Source organism: Eufriesea mexicana, unplaced genomic scaffold, assembly GCF_001483705.2.
Source record: "Eufriesea mexicana isolate 0111107269 unplaced genomic scaffold, ASM148370v2 scaffold1652, whole genome shotgun sequence".
Taxonomy (NCBI): Eukaryota; Metazoa; Arthropoda; class Insecta; order Hymenoptera; family Apidae; genus Eufriesea; species Eufriesea mexicana.
In genome coordinates, this window is record NW_016909739.1 from 33854 (window position 1) to 53971 (window position 20118).

At 29.3% G+C, this 20118-nt stretch overlaps 1 protein-coding gene across 1 annotated transcript in view; it reads left to right on the forward strand.

The window, feature by feature from the left end:
* Positions 1–9119, forward strand: part of LOC108548533 (metabotropic glutamate receptor 7) — a gene marked incomplete at its 5' end in the record, with an annotated part of 33127 nt that extends 24008 nt beyond the window's left edge. The window contains 5 exons of the mRNA XM_017901538.1: positions 2846–3150; positions 4853–4975; positions 6084–6231; positions 6316–6491; positions 8964–9119. Of these exons, the coding sequence (XP_017757027.1) occupies positions 2846–3150; positions 4853–4975; positions 6084–6231; positions 6316–6491; positions 8964–9119 (908 nt within the window). The remainder of the gene's footprint in view (positions 1–2845; positions 3151–4852; positions 4976–6083; positions 6232–6315; positions 6492–8963) is intronic.
* Between the last annotated feature and the right edge of the window lie 10999 nt (positions 9120–20118).

Sequence of the window (20118 nt, forward strand, 5' to 3'; positions counted from 1 at the left end):
TATGGAAACCGTGTTGTAAGAAAATCAGAATTAATCGAAATCAGGAAATGCGTTATGATAAACATATCAATCAGACAAATCGGATTAATTTATACCGCGTTATATGCAAACCACTGCCGCGTTATATAGGAATCGCGCTATAAGAAACTCAGAAATAATGCAAATTGAATTCGCATCGCGTTATATGGAATCTCAAAAATAAATAAATTCTACATAAATCAGACCTATATAAAAACTGCATTCTCAAAGTATGAAGTTACGATTGATACGGTTAATAAATAAAATTTTATAATAGAAATGGCAATGAATATGTAGAATTTTACATATTTGAATTTAGGTTTGTCGAATATAATACATAGTTCGTATAATAAAATTATAAACTAAAAAAATTGTTTCCAACAAAGAAACTTAATTTGATACATATTAGTGACGCATCCTAATTTAAAATAGGATTCTAACGTGTTAAAATTAAACGGTTTATTACTTCGTTTTATATAATTATCTTTTGGACGCCTATCAAAGCCTTTATTAAAATCTTTTCTATCATAAATTCTCTTATCCTTAAATGTTATTCCATATTTCTTCTTATTTATATTTATTTCTGAAACAAATGTTTTATTCCCAAACGCTCTTATGAAACCGCTTCAGTCTGATCAGAATTCAGACATTCTTATCACGTGGTTCATACATCGAGGATACCACGATTAGATTGTTTTATTATTCATCATCGCTGTCAAATATTTGCAGTCCAACTCTTTTTCTCTAATTGCCCGAAAATCCTCCACACTTTGCAAATTTTCTTCTTGGTTTTCAAATGTAGTTTTATTTTATAGTTCTTCCAAAACCTCTCTATATGGAGCCAAGCAATTTTGAAATTCTCTTTTAAAAATTGCACTGCGCATCGTTGAATAATCATTTTGAGTTAAGTAACGTTCTAATTCTTTAGCCAAATCCAGCCCATTTTTACATTACTTTTTAAGCCATTTGAGTTGTTGAAATATTCTTGTACGAAAAACACGTTATAAGGTGATCGCGTTATAGAAGAACGGTCCCAATTTTCGCTCCATGTTCTATGGAAATCGCGTTATAAAAATCCTGCATTATAGGAGACTCGGTTATACCTATCCTATTTCTTCTACTTCTTCATGGTACTTCATTGTACCAGCTGAAAAGTATTATTTAGTTGAGCTAAAAAGAATTTGACTTCTGCTTTATGGAAAATGCAATTCGAGTCACGCATGTCTATTTATCAAACTTGAGATTTGGGCCTAGTTCTTGAACCACGTATCGTGCAAATGAAGGTAAAAAGTCTTATGAACCTGAGCAGGGATTTCACTCGTGCTTTTCCGTGAAATGACTAGTGAAGACTTATTTATCTATCGATATGGATCTTTAGAATACGGCTTTCCGTGTTTTATGTCTTCTCGAGACACGAGATATACTGCAATGTCACACGTGGACGTAAAATATGACGAACGCGAAACGAACTTTATAGAAGAAGGATTGGAACTTGAGATTGAGATTCGAGATACAGCAAGTATACATGGATGCATATATATACAGTAATCTCAGTTTTTGGATACAATCCACAACAGCAGAAGTTAAACAGAACTGTCATTTAAAAGGGTTCTTAGATATGTATCTGGCATTCCCATACGAGAGGATAGTTTGGCCTAGAAAAGAGAAATTTATGCTCTTCCAAGCTATCTTGCCCCTCGTGATATAAATCCACTTGAGTCTTGTTGGATTTGCTATTTGATATTTGATTAGATATGCAATGGTAGTGGGTGAAACAACGTGTATCTGAAATTTTAGTCGAGGAAATGTTTTATACGGAATAAACTGATATACAGGGTGTCCCAGTAACGATGGTTCTGTGAGGAGGAATTTATTTATATTGCTGATAGCCATGCACATGAGAAATTAAATGAGAAATTAGAAAATTTAATGCAGAACCAAAGTAATAGTTCTTAACCGTCGCCTAAAGTCGACGCTCTGTTGTTCGCGTTCATCTCTAGCTGTCGACTATTGTCGACGCTCGGCTGTTCGCGATGCTTGTACCGAAGTGGTTAACCCTTTCGCTACTACGGGTGGCTATGGTCACGGGTTACGTGGCGCCATCTACACGCGACGGCTGACTATAATCACCGGCCACCAGACACCATCTACACACGACGGGTGACTATAGTCACCGGCCACGTGGCGCCATCTACTCACGACGGGTGACTATAGTCACCGGCCACGTGGCGCCATCTACTCACGACGGGTGACTATAGTCACCGGCCACGTGGTGCCATCTACTCACGACGGGTGACTATAGTCACCGGCCACCAGATGCCATCTACGCACGATGGGTGACTATAATCACCGACCACAAGAATTGAGTAAAAATTTAAGACAAGTGCTACCGTTCCTCTTAGCTCTCTTAGAGGCGCCATCTACACACAACGGGTGACCATAGTCACCGGCCACCAGATGCCATCTACGCACGATGGGTGACTATGATCACCGACCACAAGAATTGAGTAAAAATTTAAGACAAGTGCTACCGTTCCTCTTAGCTCTCTTCGCAAAGAATTGCAAGCTCTATTGCGATGCTCAGTTTTCCCGTTTCCTTTTTTCTTTATAAGATTTGCGTCAAAAGACCGAATGCTAAAGACTGCGTGATCGTAAAATTATCATCTTTGACACCGCGCTGTGTTCTACGGAAGAGACTTCCCGGCGACGTACGTCATAGTGAAAGGGTTAATAATTATAGCAAGCTTATTATAAGTACATATTCCATTACCATGATATCATAAACTGTCGATCCTGATATCGTATTATGTAACTCCCGTTTTTATAGGGATCACTACAGTGCAATTAGTTGGTGTTATCGTCTGGCTAAACATTGATCCACCTGGCACCACGGAGATCCATCCATATCCATTATCAGCTGTGCTCACGTGCCGTGTTTCCACGTTCTCCTTGATGATGTCGCTCGTGTACAACATGTTCCTGATACTCATGTGCACTCTCTATGCGTTCAAAACACGTAAGATACCGGAGAATTTCAACGAAGCGAAATACATCGGTTTCACGATGTATTCAACATGCATTGTATGGTTAGCTTTCGTACCCATCTACTTTGGCTCAAACAATGACTATAAGGTCGGTATTAGAGATTACAGAAGACACGTATTATCTTGAAGTTATGTGTATCAAATTGATATCTAATTCATGGTAATTCCATATTATTTCAATTCAGTTTATAGCAGTTTATAACAGTGTATCTATGCTGCTCTGTATACAGTGATTCGAATGATATTCACCTTTATCGATAATTTCAAAAGAACTTCTAACAGAAATAAATCACTTGGCCTGAAACGATGATCACGAGGAATTTATTAATTAAGATTTTTTACTTCCTTTTGCAGATAGACATAGTGCAGCATAATTCGTAGTACAACTGGAAACATGAAAGAAGTAACAATATTAGAATATAAATTAGTTAATGTCATGGAAAGATTCGTTAAACTCAGATTATGCTACTTTAACTCTTTATGGCACCGAATTTCGGATAATAATATAGACCCATGTTGCACAGAAATTTTATTGTGTTTTAAATGAAACAAAATTGGTATATCTGTCAAGTCTACGTGTTTCAAGTTAATGGGCATGAGCATCTGGATAATTAACCCTCTATGGGCCCGTGTAGCTTTCAAGTTACATGCTAATGTATGGATATTTTATGAAATACTGCATTCAACGTTATCGTCTTGCTCTCTCCAATTCGCGAGTTTTCTTTCGATATATTTATAATTATTTTTACAATACCTCCCGTGGTTCCATTTTTAAAAATTCTAATTCTTTTTCATTTACCGGTTATTCAATCATGATAGGTTAGGTCCTCTATGGCCCCCTATGACCTTTTCTCCACAAGATGGCGTGGAAAATTATCTTGTCTATCTATTGCACGTTATCTTGGCACAATAGTACAAACGTTGTTAATTCAAACTTTCAATATGAATTCGTTATAATAAAATTATCAAAACTGCTGAATTTATTAGTTGATATTTGTTGATTTTATGTTACATACAATTCTTATAGTCAAGAAAAATATATTTTCGGTCCATAGAGGGTTAAGATAATTCGTGTATACTATGATGATATTCGTTTTTACTTTTATATGCGATTAAGCCAACCCGTTGATTAATTTTTAATCCCAGCCGACTGACTTCTTCTGAGCTGCCTGCAGTACTTTTGCACTCGACTGATTATGAGTTTACGACATCGCTATGTCATCCGAACCAATCATAAGTTACATTGATATTCGACGTCGGATCGTGTCATTTATTATTTTAGAAGTGATTTCCCTAACAGTGGGAATAAAATTTTCACATTTAACACTAGAACTACCGATCTTTAATGGGTATCTAACTATAACGTGCACAGGTTATGGTAATTTCAGCGGTACGATGAATGTGAGTTAATAAATTGATTACAGTTCTTTCTTAAATATGAGTTGATACCAATTTTATTCTTAAAGCAGGTATATGTGTTCGATGATTGCAAAAAGGAAAATTCTGGGACCAGTCATTTTGACTGGGTTGGTAGTTCTAGTGTTAACGTGGGGTGCTTTGTAATGTGAGAGAATTCTATATGTTACGTCACATAAAGAATATAAGGCTCACTTTCATTTGTACTACGAATTCTCCTGCACGACAGATCGTTTTAGCTACCATGTTCATTAATATCAAAGTTACGAATATATACTTGAAATATTACTCATACGAGATCAAAGATAAAAGTTAATGCATGCATTTCCCCGATGTGTAAAAAGAAATGAATGAATACAAATATAAATTTGCAGGTACAGATTGCAAGTATGTGTATGTGCATCAATATTTCTGCGTCAGTAGCTCTCGGCTGTCTCTTCACGCCAAAAGTGTATTTGGTGCTTTTTCAACCATACAAGAATGTTCGGCCTGCTAATGTGAGTAATCCAAAATTTAAGAAAAATCGATATCCCAACAATTCGAGAAAAGCGAAATATTTTTCTATTAAATAATTTTTTAAACGAAAATTTACGTAAGAACACAATTTCAAATTAAATTGGATATGTACCATAATAGTAACAATTTCTTTGGGTCTGACGAGTAAGGATGGACGCGAAAAATGAAATATTTTTCTATGAAATAATTTTTAATACGAAAATTGAGGTAAGAACACAATTTCAAATTAAATTGGATATGTGCTATAATAGTAACAATTTCTTTGGGTCCGACAAATAAAGATAGATATGAAAACTAAAATATTTTTCAATTAAATAATTTTTAAAACGAAAATTTACGTAAGAACACAGTTTTAAATTAAATTGGAAATGTACATTCGAAATTTATATAACGCTAATAATTAACTCACTAGATAGTATTTTATGTATAATATTTGTTTCTATATTTTTATTTAAAAGAGATTGTAAATTGATTACAGTAAATTTTCGTTAGTCGTATTTTTTATTATTAAGTCTAATTCAACCAAATTTTAATTAATTTATTACTACCAAAGCTTGATAAATAGTAAAGAAAGAAATTATATTTTTTTTCTTCTCTCTCTCTCTCTCTCTCTCTCTCTCTTGCTTTATCAAATTATTATTTATCGTCTGTGCAAAGTCTTTAGCTTACTATTGTATTTATTCATTACATTCTATCAGAAGACAGTTCCAAGTTATAAAACATGAAAAACATGGCAGAAAAGAAAGATAGGAAGACTAAAATGATTATTAAAGCTTTATTATATTAAGTTATTAAGTTATAATAAATGATTTTCTTTAATACAAAAACAAGAGCAGAGTTATTCGATTATGCAAACGACTGCGCCATATTTTTGTTACAACAAGCGAGATTCTACTGTGCTAGAAAACATTTACGTACGACGTGTTTCGTTCATGTTAGATACCAATAGGACAGATGGCGCCACGGTAGAATTCGAGCACAGCGCCAATTGCACACCGCGGCCGAAACAAAATTAGAATTTACCAATACCGATATTGTTCTCGATGTATAATGTTCCAAAGTAATGTGGTAATGTCAACGTCGTTGCAGGTGGTTGCACTTCAAAGTAGTAACCGTGAAGCATACAGCATGCGATTTTTTGCCGATCGTAGTCAAACGATGCAGAGCATGACCTCCTGTTCTCGGAGCAGTCCACCGGTATCACGTCCGAGCCAGGACGAGGTGAAACATGCCAACGGTGAGACACAAGCACTGGCGAGCCCGTCTGTCGAGGAGACCTCGGTTAGCTAGGTCCCTCTCATACGCCTCCCTCCCTGTCTAGAGTGTCAGGCCAGAATTCAGGAGACCACCGTGGAGATATATGACGATGATGAAGAAGACCGAAAGCTATCTACTATCCAGGAAGTGTCAGAATCAAGAGACATTTCCAGCCCGTCGGTGTTCGCCGAAAATTGCCGAAATCGAAGTCGTAAGTCGATTTCCAGCGATTCTGATCAGGTGATTGATGTTTCATTAAATTTTATTTCTTGAATGCCAATCTGATTCTTAAACGGAGATAATAGCTCAGAAAATGGCTGAACTTACAGATGCACGATAAGTAATATGCAGTTAACCCTTTGCATTCGAGAGGTAAGCTTCAGTTACCATTTCATAAAATTTGGAAGATCGATATTCATTAATATATCAAATTTAATGTAATGTAACAGTGTGCAAACTATCGAAATCAAATAACTCTACAATTCTATTATTATACAATTCTTTATTTACTGCTCAAAAAAGTATCGTCAGTTTTTTAGTAGAGAATCTTTGATTTTCTACTCTTCTCTAGCCAAAAAATCGTCGAGTGCAAAGGATTAACACGTTAAGTGTCCCCAGGAACCGGCGCTAGATTTTCCATTCGGACCCAGACTAGGACCAAAAGATGCTAGCTTTTGGTGTTAAATTCTTCACCATCTTTGGACCTGACGTTTGTGAATTCCTATTGTAACAATTGGACAGTATCTCCGAGTTTTATGAACACTTCGCCCGCCGCCAGTGAGCCACTTGATGGTCGAGTCTGGGCCTGAACGGAACAGCAAGCAAAATGGACTGGGCACTTAACGTGTTAATATATAGTTAATCTAGTAATATGTACTAACTATATAATATAGTAATATTAATTATATACAGATATACAGGTTGGTATCTGGAATACAGTCGGGCAAGAGATGTTTGCGCATTGAAAAATACGTCAGAAATGTAGAATAAACTTTTTTCACGTGACATTTTGTTTTCGAGGAAATTGACTTTAACAGATGGCGCTGTAAACTAATACTACAGCTTGTCTACAGGAATTATAAACATAGCAATGTCCCATAAGTAATAATATTTCGAAAGCTCTCAATATCAAATATAAAAAAAGTAGGTACTGTGTAGAAATAACTTATTAGATCTTTATTAATTAATTTCATATTAATTTCCCCCAGAGAACTCCACTCTTAGGTTCGAAACCTAAACTTACCTTATAATCGTGGGATTTTTATATTAGAAATAACTAACAACACCCAGAATATTTGTAAAATGTTACATATATGTAAATTCGTCTATGGTCACTCATTGTGCATTATGTATTACATTGTTATTAGCAATTTAGGATTTCCTTGGGAAAGATGGCGACGTATCTTAGTTTATCATCTACTCAATGTATTAAATCTACTTTTACTGGAAAGAAAATCAAAATTATTAAAAATAAGTGTTTCTTCTCAAAATTATGTTTAAATATCCACAACAAAATTCTGATTCCTTAAACTGACAATAAATAAAATAGTACAATTAGCTATTGGTTCTACTACTGTGCTACTGCTCATTACTAATCCCCACTCTGCCGGTCAAGTAAGAATAGATTATTGCAAATAACAGAGTAATTACAAACTTCCACTTATGGATACATTTCTGTAGTAAACACTGAGAAAATAATATTATTTTGATTCTTTAAAAAACAAAAAATCGAAACAAATTAAATATCTTTATAAAGATTCAATACGAATATTATAACTGGGTATTCAACAGAAGAGAAAATTTCAACAATTTCAAAGTTTAATAACAATTACCTTACCAATAATCACATTCATCGACACTTTGTTTCACTACAAGTTCTCTGTAACCCAATAAAACGAACACAACGAGATTCGTTAACGCGATACACAGTCAAGCTCTCACTTTAAGTATGTTTATGGTCAATTTTCTTAAAAACAAAGACTTGCAGGAAAAAATTCATTTCATGTTTCTGACTTATTTTTTCACGTAAAATTGTCCGATTTCTAATATTACCACGGAACATCCTATATGTTGCTTAGATATTATTGAAAAATGATGATGATCATCATCATCGTCATCATCATCATCGTCATCGTCATCATCATCGTCATCATCATCATTATCATCATCATCGTCATCATCATCATCATCATTATCATCATCATCATCGTCATCATCATCATCATCATCGTCATCATCGTCATCGTCATCATCATCATCATCATCATCATCATCATCATCATTATCACATTGTCATCATTATCATTATCATCATCATCATCATCATCATCATCGCCATCATCATTATTATCGTCATTATTATTATTATTATCTTTATTATTATTATTATTTATTATTATAGTATATATTATCTATCATTTATACGTTGTTACTAGAGAAAGATTAACATATATATGATTACATACAAAATCTGGTATCCAGATACTCAGAAAAGAAAAAGATTATTTAAACAATAATCAATATGTACGACAAAAAGTACATTTAATCGAAAAACATTCATAATCCCTGAACATATTAGTAATTTTTGTGACCGATTAAAGCGAAGTACGGTTATAGTAAATCCGTATAATTGGGAATCGATTGTATTCGATTATCCAAATTCGTACCTACACAAATTTTTCTAATTTGTATTTTTTTAACTATCTTTTTGAGTCGGGCGATCCAGTACGTAAAAATCGCATGGGAACAATCAGTTGCATCTCCGACAAAGTGATGCCCTATAAAACGGAAGCTAACATTTTTCCCAGCGAGGATCCAACTTTCCATGTCTACAGCGATTCGCCGACCTTCTCCGATTTCTCATCGTAAACTGCGACATGTAATGTCAAGGTAAAGAAAAACTGTCATTTTTTAACACGTAATAAATTATTTAACGGTGCCAAGACGTCTTTTTAGCCTCGCATCTGTCTTTTCAAGGACAAATTAGATATACAAGGCATGTATGCAAGTGCGAAATTACTAAAGAAAAATATCTAGAAAATCAAACGACTTTTATAAGATTCATTCTAATTTATTCGATGTTATTCTCGTTGATTTTCTCCTTCACTGTTGTAGAGTTTATCATTTCACGTTTCGGACTATAGTAGTGCTCGCTTTAGTGTTCTCCATTTTACGGAATCGTATCTGGGCGATTTTCTCGTGAAAATGATTTCTGAGACTGTAAGAGGGAATAATATAAGAATGAAAAATTAATACCCTCTGCTCTATGTGAATCCATTTTCTAATAATTCGTGGAATTAGTGGATGCTAAAGTGTGCAGGAATGGGATACTCATACGAGCAGTACTGTAGTACATTATTCGTGTTAACATTTTCTGCCAGTGACTGTAATCGATAACGATCGATAACACTGACACGAGATAATATAAGATTTATTAAAGATAGAATAATTAACGTTACGTTGCTCGATGAACGATGATAATAACCATAATTCGTTAGTTCCTTATACATCTCTTAGGGATAAATATCGCAATATTTCGTACCATATATTACGACATTCAATCAAAGTTGACAACACGTGTACAAAATATTTATACTTATTTTATATTATATGTATATAATATTAATTTACTTTACAAAGACAAAGTCTTCATTGAAATTTTTATAGAATAGTAGTATAGTAGACATTGTACACATTTATTTGTAAACTGTTTTATGAGAAAATCGAAGATTTTATTGTTGATATTTATAACTACATTACTTAACATTTTCAGAAATATAAATTATAAATATTTCGAATGCGAATCTCATGAAAAAAAGAAAGAAATAAAATAATACTTTATTTCCTTACTTCGTGATAATACGTACAGATTATTCTGGAAGTATGTAGCAAGTTAAGATACGAAAAACTTTCGCTAAGATGTCATTTCATATCGTTCATCTTTTTAAGTGCAATAATTCTCGGATAAATAATCACGAACTGACTACGAACCGAATCTAATCACGAGTATGGTTGATTTGGATGATACAGTGCGTTCGTAAATTATTCTATTAAGCAGCAGCCTTGATTAATAGAAAGATGAGAATAAATAAACTCGCTAATGTTCTATTAACTCGTTGATTACCGTGGGGGCCACCAGTGGGCAGCACTCGACTTGGCTACAACACCCTTTGGGCCACCGGTAACCGGCCACGCGACCATTAGTTGCATTGCTCGCTGATATCCGTATCATGAATCAAAAATTATTATTAGTCAAGAAATTGTTTACTTTGAAAATCTTTTTGGACAGTTTTCACAAAATTTTACACAATTTGGAATTTTTTACTCTTCTTTGACTCTTTCAACGGCTTAATGGTGTCAGAACATTTGTACTGTTACACTCGACTGATTTTAACGAAACCATCAACTTTTCATGATTGTACTCGAACGCACTGTATCATCCAAATGTTCTTATATTTTGAGTCATCGTCATTAAATTATTGTCCATAAGTTGCTGAGAAATTTTTTCTGACAACAAAATAATCAGATACGATTTATTTCTTCCTATATCTAATTGTACATTAAAAATAATAATTTGACATGGCAATAATTTTGAACTATAAAAAAGTTTACAATAATTGATTCCTATTATTAAAGAAAAATGAGAGAAGATCTTTCAAAAATTCGGAATTCATTCGAATCTAATTCGATTATTATTAAAATCATGTTTGAATTTATTTCTGTGAAAACTTCATGATCTGTCAACAGTGGTTTCATAAAAAACAAATTAAAAATATAAAAAAAAGATTACTTTAACAAATTACTCGATATTTGTCGCTTATAAAACCGTGCTCATTTATCCGAGGAATATTGTATACTGAAATTTTACTCAATCATCAAATAACAAAAAACTTTATAGAACGTATACATATCAGCATCATTACTTTATTATACAATTATAATCTGATGAACAATCTTTAGTAATTTTCTTCCTTTTTTATCTTTTTTTGCTTTATTATAATTTAATTATTTATATATATTTATTATTTATAATTTAAAGTCTGTATATCATAGTGGTAAAAATTCGTGATGAATTGTATTTACTATTATGAAAAATTTTATATGAATTGCAATGATAGATTATCCTTTATGTCAATAACCGAGTACCTGAGTGTTCTTTTGCACATTTTCACTTAAAGTATCATATTCTAGATGAAAGATTTTAATATCAGATTAAATTGTTATTGTTTAGTATATTTTCTATCAATGTCTGTTTCGAGTCTGGAATTTTGTGATCAAAGCTAGACGTTAAAAGGCTAAGATTGGATGATACAATATATTATACATTTATTCAATAACTGGGATACTTGGATACACTTATAATAAATGAAAATTATATGATATTCTGCAGGCAGACAATTAGTGAAAATAATATTAATAATACTAAATGGACAACAACATTTACCAGATTCTGTTTCTTTCTTCCTGACAGTTTATTCTTTTTGTTAAGTACTAAAGAAATTATATTGAAAAATATATAAAGTTGTTCATGACTTACATAATAATTGTCTATGGAAATAAACGAACAGAACACAAGAACTTTGAAAAATGTAATTAAGTTAAATAATCAAGATTTAAATTTAGACCACTATGATTCTCATTTGGATAAAGTTTATCACGTAAACCAAAATAAACACACTTTTGTTACTGTTTATCATTACAATATAAATTAAATGATATTATAGGATGAGAATAGTTAATTTATTTTATTTATATTACTATATTATTATCATATTATATAAAATAATTTTCTCATTAAGGGATTGAAAGGCAGTGCCTTTTTGTCACAAAAGCATAACAGGAATGTCATTTTTATATGTATGCTCTGTTTATCAGTTTTACCATAATTCCATAGACCGATATCATTATTTAAATACGTCCATTTAATACAGTAAAAACAGGTTAACAAGTTATACATGTATTATTTATCTATACTCTCTTTGTACAGTTGATTACGCTGCAGCTATTTAAAAATCAATTCATCGTATAACTTGACATAAAATCAAATTCAATAAGCTATACTTTTGAAAAACAAATGGATGTCAAATTATATTGTATTTCTTATAAATTTAAATACACATTTCATCATTACCTAACATTTACTTTTACTTAAAATATTTTATAGTTTTTAAATATTGTACAATTTGTTTCAAATATTATTTATTTATAGATTTTATTATTTATTTAATTAAATATTATTTGTATATACCAAAATTTTTGAAGGTAATAATTATTAAAATTAAAAACAAATGCCGTGATTCTTGCTGTGATTTTTTGTGACGATACTGTTTTACTTAATTACAATTTTATTTATATTATTTAATTTATTATTTTTTCTTGCTTACCTGTCGAATGAAAGAAACATTTCAAAACGGATTTCCGTAAAAATCGAGAAACTATTAAACCACATATTCATCGGCCACGCAAGTAGTTCACAAACGTTTGCAGACCACTTGCATGGTTGATGCATTCACATGACACGCACGAATGCAGATCGTATACGAGCTGCAACAGCCACGCACAAACATTCGTGAGCACTCGGAATGGCCTGTGAGTATCTGTCGTTGATTTGTGCGCGAAAAGTGGTAGCTGCACATCTCCACTGAACACAATGAACACGAACAAACAGCGTATTTCATTCCAAATACCGACACTCTTCGAGAACATTCACAAACTCTGAATTGATTGCTACGTATTTCCAGTTAATCTGTATGAGAATCAATGCGAACAATGTTTTCTTTTTCCTATATCTTTTAATTTGAAAACCAAAGACGCTTACTTTGTTCCAGTCATCCTTAATCTTAAAATAACTCTTTTGTCAAGCAGACGTAATGTTTGAGATGGTGCAAATGTTACTAATTTAGGTTACTAGACAAAAATTATTTCAATCTGTTTACTGTGCTTCCATGTATTATCTGCTAATACATATATATCACACATCTGAATGTGATAACTACGAATCAAAACAAGATTCAGGAAACATGGTTAAGTCTTATGATATAGATATACATATATGTTTAATTTAAAATACGATCTTTGTATGTACGCTGTCTCAGAAGAAAATTAACAAACCACAGTATACTTGACAAGTCATTGTGATAATGAGCTAGATTATGTGTGTACTACGGGTACTTCTGTTTGTTTGAAATTTGTAACAAATATGAGATAGTATTTTATGCTTTCTGATCTGTATTACCTAAACGAATTTTAGAGATTTAAACGTGATTTAAACATGACTGCAGTTTTTAATTTGTTTAATGGGAATGATGTAATAAGAATTGAAGAATTATCATTTATCGAATGATGCCGGATAAGTCTATTTTACAAAGTTTAAGCTACTCGTTGTCAGATATTTGCCTACTTCCAATATTATTATTGATAATTTCAGACATCGTTTACTTGTTATTATTTTTGCAAGATAAAGGGACTGATTTGCCTATGTTAAATGATAATCGGATAATTAAGGCGTCTGACGATAAGTATAACACTTTTTTTTGCATCTTCTGTATAACAGGAACAATTATTTCTTTTCACTATACTAGATGGGCCATATAAAAATCTCGTACCGATGAACTTTTTGAAGAGAAAATATTACTCAAAGATGTTATGAAAACTGCTTAAAATAAAATATTCTTTCTTGTATACTATTTTGAAGGTTATATCCTCGCTTAAAAGTAATTGTTATGAAGGTTCCTTAGATTAAAATCCTTTTGTTGAATATTATTTCGAGGACTATTTATTTTATCAAGTTTGAAATAAAAAAATTACGATATAATTAATTATTTGAAATCGCTTTATTTCAAACGAATCGATATTATTTTGATTGTTAGATAAGAGTATTGAAAATGTTGGAATGAAATAAATAATGTATAATATTTTTCTTTTCTTTAATAAGAATTATTAATAATAATAATTAAGAATTATAATTAATAAGAATATAATAACGAGAATTATAATTAATAAATATTATTTTATAGATTTACAAAAGACAAACCAAAATTTTTGTTATAATTATGTAAAAAATAAGAAAAAATCAATCAAATGTTATTTATAGACAAACATAAATGAAAAGAATGACGTAAAAATATCATTTTTGTTATGATTTTGTGAAAGTGGGGAAAGATCAATTGGAATTAGCCCTTTTTATATAAAATACTTATCAAGTATACTGACAAGGTTTATCAATGTCTACTTAGGACACCACATATGCATTAGTATTTATTTCTTATAATGTATTCAAGAAGATTCTCTGGAATCTACTTATTTTTCTTCTGAATGACATGTATGGTTTCAAAGTAAATCAATACATATTGCACCTATCCTTCCTATATATTAAAGATCAAATTTTATATCAAAAATAAAAATCACTAATATAATCTTGATATTTATGTTACATTGCATAATTTTATACAATTTACAATTTCTAAATCGAGGCTTCTCTATACTTGCTAGAATATCAATTCGAATTTAACCCTATCATATTTCTTACTTATGTTCTAAATGCACATTTTTTAGTAATATGCGTTAATAATTTATTGTATTTTATATATATATATATATACTTTAATACGAAGTATGGTATATTTAAATGTTTCATATAATGTTTATTACTTTAATAATATCCACATGATATTTCTTAGCTCATATTTTAATTGCAAAATTAAAATTATAAATATTATTACTATTATTTTTGGTTTTTAGTAACTTGAAAGATAAAATTTGTGATTAAAAAATTTTTATTGATATTAAAATTTTAAGATAGACATGATATATACAAAATTAAAAATGTAAGTAGCTGGAATCATTAGAATAACTGCAAAAATAATAATTTTATCAAAGATTATTATACATCCCCTTATACTTTTTAAGCTTTCATGTTCAAATTTAATTTTTTCATATCTTCAAAATGTTTAAAATATATTTGTAAATATTAAGTTGATAGAAAATATTTTATAATGCTTAGGAGAAGCATTTACATATAATGAATATATCTTCGTATCATTGGAAATGATAATTAAATAATATGAATTTCAAAAATTTTTTAAAGAATTTTACTAAAATTTAACAAATGCTATAAACATATGGCAATAATTTCCATTTACTAAAATAAAATTCCATTTTCCATTTACTATATAATGAAATGAGATAAATTTTTAGCTACATAGTGGAATCTGGATTATCCAAATGTCAGTTATGTGAATTTTGATTATACAAATGATCAATTATCTGAATGTAGAGATTATGTATTGTATTGCAGTGAGTAGAACATCAAAAAGCAATAGATGCTGTATAAAAATATCTCTATGAAAGAGAAGGCACAATTTGGCTGTATCTAAAAGCATGTAATTTATTTTCTATTTTATTTTATTCTATTTTATTTTTTATTTTTATATTTTCTGCAACAAAAATTTACACACGTTCATATGAGTCCAATTATTAGATATATGTACAGTAGCTGTACACAAAATGAATACTACTCAAAATGATTAATAATATTAATAATAGCATTGAAAGTATTTTAATGTTATTTATATAATATTAACAGATTTTATTAATATTTTTGTCATCAATAATAATATTTATATCAATATGATACAGTATTAATATAATATTATAATTAACATATTTTCTAAACTAATGAATTTTGCTATAATGTCTTACAGTTAGTACTCTTTTGTAGGAAATGATGGGTTGCATTAAATCTCTTAAAAAATATATAGTTCTATTCAACAAAACAATGATCTTGTTATGTACTCTATTCGTTTACTTAGGAAAAATTTACTGACATCAGATCAAATCTCAAATTTAGTTTTTATCTAAAAATATTATTATTATTATCAACAGTTTTTAACATATTCAAATAGTTCAGATTAAATAGTCATCCTGTATATTATGTTGATGGAAAATAAATGTGTTACTTCTAATCATTTTTACATAATTTTACATACATAAATTATTGTGAATTTTATTTAACATGAGCAATAACAGCTGATTGAAATATGATATTTTGTCATGCTCTATATTTCTTGCACACATGTAATAAAAACAGAGATACTTGTTTAAATAATTGAAAAACATTTTATTCTAATTTATTATTTTATTTTTTTAATAATATAACTATTATTTTTTTTCAACTTTATATAGTACTAATTATATGTTTTATCATCAAATATTTTTTATTCGGATAATAGTTTGTCAAACTAATACATACATAAATATGGAAGAAACATATTACAAAAGAAAATTAAAATTAAAATTAGCAGTATTAATTTTGCAAATTTATGCAACAGAATTAATGAAACAAACCAAATAATAACATCTAATTAGTTTTATTTAATTTAATTATTTAGTATGTGTATATATACATATAATTGAAAAAATGATAACACTATTTTATAATATTTGTCAACTACTTTAAACATAGTTTTAGTTATGTTATTATAATCAATAAAAGTTGGTATAAATTTATTCAAAAATTAAAACAATTTTCATATTTTAATTATGCACATAATCACATTTTACTCATTTTTAAACTCCACTTTATAAAATTGTTAATACTTTATTATTAATCATTTATATACTCTGCATTGCAACAATAATTGAAAAAAAAAACTGTTTAATTATTTGTTTATATACTTGTTTAATCAATATCATTCAATTTATATATATAAGTATTATTAATTATATCATTGCAAGAATACTATAGTATTTGATGTGAAAGGGTTAAATACTAAACCAAAATGAGTATGATTTAACACTAAGCATACAATGAATATTTCATTCATTTAAATGCTATGTTTCTTATATTTCAGTGTACTGCATTCAAAAGAAGTAAAAATATTTTAACATAAATAAAAAGAAAAATATTATGTGATCATGTTTCAACATGTAGAATATAGAAATTAATGAAAGAATTTAAATAAACTGTTTATGTACAGTACTGTGCAAAAATTTTAGACCATATTATCCTATGAAACTAACTTTGTATTATTTTAATACTGTCATTTCTTAAAAACTAATTAATCCAGAATTTATTTTAAAACAGTTTTCTTGTGTATATTGTTGATTAATTTTTTAATAGATTTAGAACAGTGTAAGTGTATAGATATAAAAAAATGTTAGCATATTTTGTGATTTTTATGACTTTCAACATTTCTCAAGACTAATTCAATGTATATAATTTTTACACAACTATATACAATATTCCTTGTTTAAAAATCTAAAAGAAGATGTGGTGAATCTGAATCTGGCTGCAAAAGGTCTCTATTACATAATGTCAATTTTTTCTACATTTATAAAAATATTCCTAAGACAGTTTTTTTTCAATATTTCTGCCAACAATAATGTATAATGCTAACTTTCAACTGTAACGTCAAATTTGATTTATAATCGTACAATTTTTCTTTTTTTCAGTCAAAATATACTACTTTAAAGTTCCATTATCTTCTCTTCAGTACCTGAAAGAAGAAATTTTTTGCTTTTGACTTCTTCTTTCTCTCATAAAAATAACTCAATACGAAATCTGTAACATTAATGTTAATTCTCTATTTACTAGAGTTTTTCCAAAGAATTTATTAACCAAATATTATATCTGAACTTCTATAGAAACATTTGCTAAAAGTTCGCTTGATTATTATTAATGGACGTAAATGGTGTAAAACTTTCGCACAGTACCGTATCTAGAGAATAATGAGTCGCTCGTTTGAGTTGGTTACAGCATCTATTCTTCCGTATCTTTCCAAAGAAAAGATTAATAAAAAAAGACAGTTTATCTATTACATACATCTCTAAAAATTACCAACAATTTCTACAAACTCCCTTTTGAAAAATTAACCCTTTTGTAGAATTTTGTGGGAATTTGATTTATTACCTTCTTACCTTACCTTACCTTATCTTCTATATCAAATATCTCGTTTGTATAACTATATATGCCATTAAAATTTTAGTTAAATTAGATAATAAGATATCTGTATTTAACGGAAAAATAGAATTTTTCTGTTTTCACGGTAAACTATACCAAAGTTATTAGCTAAATATTATTAGCTAAATATTAATAGTTAGTACAATAAAAGAATGTTGGACTTAAAATATCCAATACAGTAAATAAATGTGTACTTTTACAAATATATATAACTGCCGATGATTAAAAAGTCAAATAGCTTTAAAGAAAAAAATTAGGTGTAGATCGTATGCGTGTGTAAACTTGTATGTTAAATGTGTGTCGATTTTTGACTAAACATGTGCCAACGCTGAGAAATTACGTAAACATAATAAAATACTGTATTATAAAATGACTTTTAAAGGAGGACTGTTTTAAATAAATTAGACGTTACATGTTCTCAATGAAGTATTTATATTGAATATACTGCATTGTTAGTATTAACTACGTAGATGTTTATTTATAAATAAATCAAACATTATTATATCAACATTGTACAAAAACTAGAAATGTATTTCTATTAATTATGCGTATTAAGATATTAAAAGTTATGTACTACAAATTCCTCAGAAAGTTGTCTGAAAATTAAACCATGTGTTAAAAGTTTGAAAGAAATTTAACGCGATATCGCGAGTGTAATAAACAAATTTTTCTAAAATTGTTAATACACTCATAATATTGTCAGAATATCTATATATTATATGCTTATTGTGGAAACATCTCTGAAAAAGTATATAGGAGTTGGAATGGTTAAACATCTTTGGCTAAATCAAATTATTAATTTCAGTTATTTCCTTTATACATATATTAATCAATGATTAATAAAAAAGAAAATTAAAAAGTAGCAACAATGGAAATTAATGTTATATTTTACAATGTAAAAATTACTTTATGCAAATTTATTAGTTTATTATATCCTATGTGCTGTAAAAAGTTATAATTATAATTGAATACAAATTTTAAAAAAGTTACTAATTATTATTATTATTATTATTATTATTATTATTATTATTATTATTATAATAAAACTAACAGAGCTCGTTTTGAAAATCTAATGCATAATATTAAATTCTTTATATCGTGCAATATAAAGAGTAGTAATATGTAAATGATGATATGAAAAACGATATTAATTTAATTTCTCAACTAAATTGCACAAGATAAAAAGAAAACAACAACCAAAGATGTTTACTTGAAATTTATGTATAGATTAAGCGAAAAATTGATTGTCGCAGAAGCGTAGACAACGAAAATTATAGAGCCAATACAAAAATATTTCGTGGTAAAAGTAGTGTTTACAAGCTACAAGCAACAATTATAGGATTTAAAGGTTACGCAGTTCTAACGGTTATGAGAATCAGAGATTATCTCAAACCTTACTTAAGGTTTATCGATAGAAAAAGAATTTATCCATTTCTCAGTGTGCTTTGGAATTTATTACAATTGTTATAGTGATTAAATTAGTGTATTATATAAGTAGATAATTCAAATTCAAATACACCTGATTAGTCTCTTCTGATAATGAATGCAATGGTGACCTGATAGATAGTTTCATAAAGACAACAAAGGTCAATTTATTCTTACTTTACGTTTTAGATACTATAATATCCATGCGTATATGATTCACATGCGATATTAACATGTTATATAGTTTTAAGACAAATTCGAATATCTGAATACAATTTGTTGTATGTTTGTATGTTAGAGTGAATATATACATATATGTATAAATATATGAAACGATATATAAGGAGATAAAAACAATACAAATTAATAAGTGGAATAGTGTGCTACCGATTATAAGGTTTCTCATTTTTCAAATACAATTTTATATTCTGGTGCCAACCGTCAAGTTAACTGTAATCTTAATTATACATTTGTAAAATAAAA